At 42.8% G+C, this 9,900-nt stretch overlaps 1 protein-coding gene across 1 annotated transcript; it reads right to left on the bottom strand.

The window, feature by feature from the left end:
- Nucleotides 1-6,397: 6,397 nt before the first annotated feature.
- Nucleotides 6,398-9,618, bottom strand: LOC131888966 (furin-like protease 2). The gene has a single exon (XM_059237937.1). It carries the CDS (start codon nt 8,991-8,993, stop codon nt 6,741-6,743), a length of 2,253 nt encoding a protein of 750 aa, XP_059093920.1. The 5' UTR covers nt 8,994-9,618; the 3' UTR covers nt 6,398-6,740.
- Between the last annotated feature and the right edge of the window lie 282 nt (nt 9,619-9,900).

The following is a 9,900-nucleotide window of genomic DNA, read 5'->3' as shown; positions in this document are numbered from 1 at the left end:
CGTTTATTCCAGACACGTTTATTCCCCCAACTTTGACCACCGTAACAATAGGGACCTTTAAGCTGGTGTCAAACTCAACCTTCTGAGAAAAATGGTCACGAAACCTCCATTTTGATTCGTCCTTGGGCGGTCACTTGTCACATCTCATTTCCTAATACAACAACTTAATCGAATCGACGGAGATTCTTAAGACAGTCGTCCTCCATCTTGACTAGAATCTTGGGTTAACACTTGTTGTCAACCATTATTAATCACAAACTCGAATTTTGTATTTTATGTAAATAATTGAGCAAGTTGAACCGTTATGTCATTATGTTGCAAAAGGTTTCGCGGGATGAAGTCGAGAATCTTGAAATGCTGAACATGAATACAAGCAGATGAGCACTTGCTGGCAGAAATCGATATCAGAAAATTTGAATTAAATGGTGATAACGACAAAATACCTGACTAGAGTGAGATATCACACTAAATATGACTAGAATTGTTTATTGTGTGAACTACTCAAACGTAGAATTGATGATAACAGAAGGGGGTTAATAATGGACTAATAATTTGTAACCATGCTACGCAAAAAGTTTTTTTTAAACGCACTCACTCCTCAAGAATATTTCAGGGATGTTCCAAACACAAGCAGAACGCATAAAAATGAATGGTAACGTGTACGAGATTTGACATTTAATTCCAAAAAAGACCCATTTTCTAATTTGGGCGTCTTCATCAATTCTGATCCTTCACGAGCTAAGAAAAGTGATCACAAAGATAGGTGATCCCAAAGAAGTGATATTGTTAACAGTCTTAAGCACACCTTCAATATAAGAGGGAAGTCCAAGAAAAGACGTCTCTCTTTTAATGTTTGAAGAGAGTGAAGATATTCTGTCCGGATAAGAATTGTGCCACTTGGGGATTCTTCTTTGCACCTTCTCTATACGGCCAATATTCCATGTTAGGAGGGTTCCACACTTTGAGTTCAGTCTACATGAAAAAAGTGAAGAGGAAAATCACAGCCAGTACATAAAAAGGTGGGAAGAGATGAGCGATGAAAATCTTGATTACTGCAGAAGATTGGGTGAGTCAGATTGAACAGATCCTGTTTCAGCTCCCGTTGTTTATGACATTTGGACGGGAGCCGGAAAAACGTGCGTGACCGCCAATATTCGGAAGACATGAAGGTCCATGGTCAGTAGGGTGTACGTCCTTGACCGAGAAAGACAACTTTTGTCCGGACATCACCTTCGGAAAGGTCAGGTTCCAAACACTGGGACACTAACCTGCCTAGCCCAATTTTTGGCTGAAAAAATACCTCCATGCATTTTTGGCATATTGGGGAATGCACAGATATCGTTTGAGGAATATGGTGAAGGTGGCATTGGCGGATTGAAGAGCGGATTGGGCGGATTGAAGAGCGGATTGGGCGGAGTTGGAAAGCCACAGGTGAAGGCAGTAGAGAAAAATTGGGTTGATGTAGGTCCGGAAGAGTTGAAGAACTATTAGAGAGGGAAGATTCTTGATGGGAAGTCTATTGGAAATGTTTTCGATCCTGGCCCTAGCTTTGACTATTGATGATTTGAGATGGTTGGTGGAGGAAAGTTGGGTTGAAGGTGCTTGTGGAGAGATCCACAAAGCATTCGTACATTCACTCTTCTCTTGATGTTAGATTTGACAATTTCATAGAGGAGGGTAGCTGCCGTTGTGGTAGAGCGTCTGCTCTGGAAACCAAATTGGAATTTGGGTAGGAGATACCTATCCGCGGTCAATCCGGAAAAGCGGAGGGCTAAATGGGTGGGTGAACATCTTCTTTAAGAAGAGTTGGCCACTGCAATGGCCTCTGAATAAAATTTGCCCTAGTCCACTGATTGTAAGAGACTCCCGTGGATGCGATTCATCCATCCTTCCAGAACTCTTCAACGTTGAGTGTGATCGCAGAACAGTTTCAATCTGTAGATTCCATTGTGGATTATTCTTTGGAGTTTTGATCACGATGGCCCAAAACCACTAAACAGTAATGACTACCTGGCTTAGACGACATTGTTCACTGAAATTTTGGAGGAATGAATGCTAAATGTGTTCAATAGTCTTAGTAGCGCTGGAAAAGTGACCGCCCAGGAGATTTGTTTACCTTTCCTTTTTAAGATGACGTCATCAGTCAGCTGTAGCTTAAAGGTGCCTATTGTCCCCCGACCTATCTGTTCTTAAGGTTCTAGCTAGATACGCCATTGTACCCAGGGATCAAAACTTCCATTGATATGTTTTGACACGTGCATCACTTAAGCATAAAAGGGTAAAAAAAAACCATCATTAGGTTGACTGTTTATAACTACTTTCTAGGCTAATAACAATTGATGGGTATTAATACTTACTCTGGCACAGTGAGGGCCGCAAGCCCACTCAAGGTGAACTGCGTAGAGTTGTTTCGTTTTGTTTGTCTTGTTTGCTACGAAGTCAGATGGCAGCTCTCTCGCTCGGCCTGCCATCTGATGGTGGGTGTCCCAATTGAGGGATATTCCCGCTTCGTCGTCACAGCCAACATTTATTATTACCTCACGACCTCACCCTCGGGAATGACCGCAAGTTCGCCCATTTAAGGTGTTAAAGCAGTAACTCATGCTGTAATTTAAATACGGCAAAGAAGCTTGGACTTGGCAAGGACGACGTCATCACTGGACAGAGACGGTAGGGTGGGGGAAACATAACTTTTATCCAGATGAATCGAATGCATTTTCAAAATGCAAGTTGGACTTTAGTTAGCACAGAAAGCGTTCGCCAATTTTCACCTCAATCGAACGTCTGCGTCAAAAGCAATGATGTCCGGAAAGTCAGTACGACATGGACAGAAAATGACTTGCTTAGCACCACCTTGGTAAGATCTTACCAACGTGGTGCTAGCTCATTCAATTTGCGCCCTCCCTGGTCCGAGTTTTAAATGCTCATAACTTTTGACACAGACGTTCTATTGAGATCAAAACTGACCATAGCTTTCCGAGGCTATAATTGAATCAACTCATGTATAGAAAAATGCATTTGATTGATTGGAATTGGAATTACTCATTTTCCTCCACCCCCGTCGCTGTTCAGTGGTGAAGTCGCCCTTGGACTTGGCAAGCCTGGGATCGAAACAGATTTTGCAAATTGTCAGCGGATGCTCTACCAATACTGTGCCCCAGCAAGCCTTGCGTAGAGGGGTTAATATCATACTGGCTTTATATTTCTCATGCAACTTGTTTTTAGGGGATTCGAGCTAACGCAGTAGTTCTAATTAGCATCTCGGTACACCACCTAAAATTGTATTAACTTACTTAAAAACTAATCTCAAATATTAATGGGTATATTATTATTGCACCCACGGCATACAGTTACAATGTCCTTGCGTATACCAGACCTGTGCCGATAACATTTGAAATACCCCGGAAAGAATATCTCAATATTACAATGATTGAACATGCCATTTTTGTTTCAAATACAATTATGTCGACTAAAATATGATCAATTGCAATCAAAAGTAACTTGTCTTTACATGTAATCAATTAAAGACTCGATGGATAGAGAATTAAAGTTGCAAAACAGAATTGTTGCATACCAATAAATCTCATGAGTCTATCATCTTTTCTAAATTGTTCATTTAAATTCAAAGCCTCTTAGCTTTTGACACTAAGAAACATTCTAAATACCTTTTTTGCTATTTGAGCTCAGATATAGCCGATTTATCTTCACGGGTGCGCCTAAAAACTAAATACTAGATATGCTTAAAAACATTCAAGGCAATATCAAATTATTTGCCTTTCGTTTCAACAGATTTTTTTTAATACTATTTAAGTCGCGGCAGATACCTTTTTTAAAAGTAATCTAATTGGATTTGTGGGAACAAACATGAAATCATGGCCACCCAAAAAATATAGATTTAATATAGATTGAGGCGTTTTTCAACTACCTCTCCAAATAAAAGCCTGCTCTCGAGACATTACATACATGTTTTAATCGGTGTGTGGCAATCCCTGTTTAAAATGCTTGCATTGAAGTATAAATCTATGCATCCTTTTTGGATGAGATTTACCCAAACAAATGCGTTCATTCATTCATTTGATTAAAGTGCGAGTTTTTTTGCAAAGTTACAAAGCTATAAACATACATATATAAATATATATATAGATATATGAATAAATAGGAAAATATTGATTGTGCCCCAAAGTGCTTGTCCTCATAATAAAATTGTTGTTTTGGGGGCCAAAAGAAAGGCGTCAATCCTTGGATTATTCATGCTGTCCATTGCGTCGCCAATATCACTAATGACTGTACCTGGTTGTGTACTACACAATTGGTCGGAGGTGACCGATCGAGCGAAAAGGGTTCAGACAAAGGACCTACTTCTGTCTGACCTCGAACGATAACATTGGATCGAATGGCGGAAGAATCATCGTCAGTGAGTTCTTTGGTTTTACCATTCTCAATTAATTGAGCTTGACAATCACATTTACAATCCCACCAAGACTCATCATTCAATATGAAGAATCCGGGGGGGAGTCATTTGTCATTGCTCAATAATTTGCGATATGGACCTCCCGAGTGTCAGAGGTATTTCCGAAGCTGCTTATTTTCTAGCGAAAGTTTCCAACCTAGGTGAAGTCATAAATCCATTTTGCTTCCATATACGTAAACATTCTGCGGTTGCTACATTTTTGTATTGCGAGAGACCTTGAATTGAAAACGCGTAACAAATTAAAGTTATCGCCAAGGATCCTGCCAATGAATCGTTACAGAAAATTTACAGTCGAATGTTGACCCTGTTTTCACGATCGCTCAATTTCATATCTAATACATCATCGATTGGCCTAAGCTTGCTTCATTTGATTTTAGCCTTGAGCTTTTTTCAGAGACCTTCAATATTTTGATGACTCAGTTTCTCGAAAGTCAAAATCCGTGAAATATAGCAAATATGATACATATTTTGAACCAATCGATCAAATCAAAATCAGATATTCGTTAGCAAATGGGATCGATCAGTTGATAGCACTGACAAATATTCTACGTTTCTTTGGTTTCCCATTCAACCATACGGTTTTACAGCTTTATTCGATTGGAAAGCTTGCTTCAATGGTAGAAAGGCGTGAAATGCCTTTTACAATTCTGAACAACCCATTCTGGAGGAACTTATTTCTTTTTCATTGGTTTTTATCACCAGCAAAACATCCTCCATTCGTTCAACATAACTTTCGTCATACTCCGACGAGTCCATTTTGATTATGTTGGAAGACTTGATGACGATCCGTACAAAATTACAGTTCCGAAGAACATTGACGTTGATGATAAAACTCTTGAACTTGTTCACATGGCTTCCTGGGAATCTATTAGCCCTAAAGTAAAAAAGTAAACAAGATTATTTTTCTGATTGTTCAAAGCTCCCTTCTCTACGATGTACGTATTTGTTGACGAAAAAAGGAACGTTTTGTAAGCCCCCCTCAAAGTTCTGACGCACCTCAAAAGAACGGAGAACCTCACATCCTGTCTTTTTTATGCCTTTCCAAAGCCAACTCAGCTTGCAAGTGATTGGACAAAGACGACCTTGAACTCGGCTCCCGTTTTTATGCTTTTGTGAGCCCCTTCGTGCATGCAATTAATCAAAGACTAAGGGAGAATCTTACACATGACTCACCAGAATCATCCATTCCTCGATGTCGCCATTCTATTCATCTGGTGAGTATCATGAAAATATGACGACATTCGGCCAAAGTTTGACTTATTGGATGACGATCAAAAAGATGAGGAGGAGGAGGACAATGACGGTATAGAAGTTCATCGGACAAGCCTTCTTGCATGCGGAAATGACGAGAAGTCGAAAAGAAGTACATAAAACTGGGCCAGATTGTTCGAAAATCTAGCTTGCAACCGTCTACGTAGTGTCCCTAGTTCAGACGAACACCCTCTTTGTTCAACAGGTGCCTTAATGAGGCAATGATCAGGTTTTATGGTAATGGCTTAAACATTCTGATCGAGGTGGATCGATCGATGGAGGAATAAATCAGGATGTGGTCGTTCAAAACAGGATTTGGGAAGTCACACAACCGTCTAAGCCTTACCAAACCACCCTGTCTTCATTCAAGGAGGGGTCAACAACTGAACTCGCTCTTTGTTCACTCGTAATGGCCGAATCGAAGAACGGTTGTTTGCAGTCTGGTCCTGTAGCAAACGTAAAACGGGTTCTTGAAACCAGCAAAACTAATTCCTCGATGCTCGGAAATGATTTGGACTCTGTGAGGTAAAATGACCTTTCAATATTGTATGTGCTGTTACAGCGGTGGATGTTCACCACTGTGAAAAGTGAAGGAATTAGTATGTCCAAAAAACCGCAAGCTCTGAACCATCAAAAGTCAAAAAATGTGACAGTAGTCCTTTAATGGAGGTGGAATAAGGATGATTCCTAGTTTATTCAAGAATGATAGGTTTCTAGAATACATAGATAATTATATAATGGAATGCCCGTTGATCAGTCTGGAGCTGGGGAAGGTGGTTTTAAATAATTAGAATGAATATATTTGTGCACTAATATTCAATGAGAACATGTCCATTGCCAAAAGAGGCTTCACTTCAAACGGATGAGAGGGAATGCTGGAATTCCGGAATTCTGGAATGGCACTTTGTACGTTCACAGTTCGTGGTTTTTGATATAATCAAGGATTTAATGCCTAGATTTGAGCAGTCTGAAATCTGAATGAACACTTGAATTAGTCGGAGACCATTCATCGGTCTCATCATTGCAAATAGACATCTTCTAGCCTTGTAGCCTTCGTCTCTGTCCGACTGGAGGAAATTTCTTCCGCATTATTTTCTTTCTCGTCGTCCTCTGGCGTTGCAAAACTCGTTAAAGACGAATCGTCACGCTTGAGACGTCTGAACGAACTGAAAAAGTTGGGGAAGGAAAACGCCGGCTTCGAGGGCTGAAACGAGAAACTGGCCGGAATGTTGAAGAGGGTGGACTGCTTTCCTGTGCGAGTATTGCCCACGTTTCTGGGCACACGAACTGGATTGTCTTGGGTGCCATAGAAGATGAGTTGCCACTTGCGCAGAATCCCTCGATTCACCTTAGTGGGCGTTTCTTGACCCATATTCATCACTTCGAGTTTCCACACTCCGGTGGGGTTCTCACCCCAAAAGTGAACCGAAAGGAACGGCCACTCTTCGAAGGTTGTGGCGAACGAGTCGCGAGGTCGTGGGAACAAAAGGGTCGACCTTGTGCCTGACGGTGAGGTCAGAACAATCATCACATTGCCCCTTGGGTAGAAACGAAGCGAAATTTTGCATTGCACATGCTCAAGAAACTGTACGGAGTTGATTGAGCCTCCACAGGCATCGGATCTTGTCGACACGGTGGCCGGAGTACCGATGCTATCCGGGATGGACATGTCAGCCACCATGACACCACTCTGACAGATGTGTTGTTGCGGCAAAGACTTCCAGGATCGGGCCAAATCCGTCATCTTCCCCGCGTCCATCAAACCATATCCAAACTTGTGGGAGAACTTACGGCCCGCCCCGTTGGTAAACCAACCCGATTCTTGGGTTAAAGGCTCATGTCGTGACGACATGACCACAAGGTATTGCATATCGCGCCAAGTGAGATTTGGATTGGCTTCCAGGGCAAGAGCAGCGACGCCTGCGGCAATGGGTGCACTAGCACTAGTCCCGGTATGGGAATCTGTGCATATGTGATCGGATCTAAGTCTGGCATCTTGATCGACTGTGGTAATGCTTCCATCTTGGCCCGGTGTACCTGAGCTGTAAGTAGTTGCTAGAGTTGACGAGCATTCCTCTAGATACCAAGGTCGATAACCTCCTTGGGTGGCCGAACTGATCGAGAGTGTGAAGATAGAGTTGGTGTAGCCATCGCAATTGCAATTGTCCAAGTGTCTGCCTCCATTACCAGACGCCCACACAAAAATGGAACCCTTGCCATGACGGCCTCGCACCACTCCATTTAGAAAGGCTCTCTTGGCCAAGGGCCCGGGCCCATCAACGGTCTTGCCGTCATCCTCTGGGCCCCATGAAGCTGAGTAGATGTCGACATGATTTGGATTGAGACTTAATGCCCGAGCTTCCACCGCATCATTAACCACACCATCGAGCATTCGAACTCCACCAATGCTGGCACTGTGAGCAATTCCCACCCCACAAAAGCCATTATCCGCGGATGCTGCCACTTCCCCTGCACATCGGGTGCCATGCTTGTTGTCTCCGTTATCTTGAGGCATGGGATCGTGGTCATTCCCGTTAATATCAGTGGAAGCTAACGGGTCATAATTTTGAATGAGATCAGGATGATTAGTCTGAATTCCATCGTCCAGAATGGTCACGACTACGCCCTTGCCAGTGTATCCATTAGCCCAGGCTGGTGCTACATTCATATCATATCCTCCATTGGCCCCATGATTAAGATGCCACTGTTGCCCATACATCGGATCGGTGGGTAGGGAGCTCGACGAGCGAGTGAATGGAAAGGTGTTCTGTCGTTTAAACACCTGCTTCGCGGGTTGCTCCTCCTCGTTCTCCTCAAAGATGTCGTCCCACAAGGGTCGTTTGGCGAGCCTGACATTACCGCTATGTTCCCTAATTGAGTTAGCATCCAAGATTTGACCATCGCGCTTGACTCGCCTCGTCTCCTGCTGTTGAGCAAACCATTCGACTTCCGGCTCCTCGGTGAGAAGAACCGAGTGAGTTCGTGATGGAATTGAGCTGCGCTTGCGCAAACGCGCGTGTTCAAAGAGGAAATAGTTGTCGAGAGTGCCAATCTGCCCGAGGTTCACAAACCCATGTTTGGATGCAAGTAGATTGGCAGTCTCTTCGCCTTTAGGAATGAATAGGGCAAACTGGTTGTGAAAAATCCCTCCATCCCCGTCAAATCCTGCGCATTCTGACCACAAGAATAGAGCATTGCAGCAAAATATCAACACAAGGGTTTTGTGCAAATGTTGCATGAACGAAGATGTGTCCGGTTTCAGACGGGACATTTTCAGATGAGAGACTTGAAACAATGGTTGTTGAAGCTGTTGTTCTTTTCGGGATCGTTATGGTTGGATGCTTAGATGATAGTGGTGATAGCAAAGACAACTGCTATTATGTTCATGAGGTTGGATAACGCTTGTCACTTGTTTACAGAATTCCGCAGTTACTCCTCCGACTTTATTGATGTATTATCTTGTTCTTGAACAAAGTACGACGATGAAGTTTTAGATTTATCTAACGTTCAAAGGCTTCAACCTAAAGCGCTTGATTTTCAAGACAAAATCTTGCATCAACACTTCAAATCACAAGGCATGAACTTAATAGACTTAAGATATATGTAACTGAATCACGCTATCGTCCAAAACACAAACAGAGCCGACGGATTGGGCGCAGAAGTTCTTAGCAACTCTTGAAGGTTGAGCCTGGTGCTTGAACTCAAAGTGAAGTCGAACAATTCGAGTTAAGACAACCAACTCACGAGCTATCGAAGAGCGACTTGGGATCCCAAAAAACCCCTATCAACTAAATCCAATCCTGGTCCTGAAACTCCCAAATGCCCACCACGTTCATCGCAACAACATTGCGGACGGGATTCAAGAGTTCGTCGTGGGAGATAGAATCCGAACCGATTCATCGGACTCCCGATCATTTCGCCACGCAGAGTTGCTAAGTTATTACAACACCACGGGCCAACGGCGCGAACAAACGTCATCACCAAAGATCGACTCGACAGCCCTGGTATCTACATAGTATCTATCTACCTACTGTATCTGCTGCTACTGTATTCTACCTACCGACTTCGACTCCTATGTTGAATTCTGCTCCACTGTTCAAGTAACAACGCCAATCTGTTGCCATTGCGCGGGGCGCCAAAGACTTTGAACACGAGTGACTTCTTAAATACAGTGATCG

This window comes from Tigriopus californicus, chromosome 10 (genome assembly GCF_007210705.1).
Source record: "Tigriopus californicus strain San Diego chromosome 10, Tcal_SD_v2.1, whole genome shotgun sequence".
Lineage (NCBI taxonomy): Eukaryota > Metazoa > Arthropoda > Copepoda > Harpacticoida > Harpacticidae > Tigriopus > Tigriopus californicus.
The sequence above is the reverse complement of the archived record's forward strand: the minus strand, read 5'-3'. Positions and strand labels throughout refer to the sequence as shown.

Bases quoted from the DNA above. Each gene is read 5' to 3' on its own strand.
- LOC131888966 (XM_059237937.1), bottom strand. From the start codon at position 8,993: ATGTCCCGTCTGAAACCGGACACATCTTCGTTCATGCAACATTTGCAC.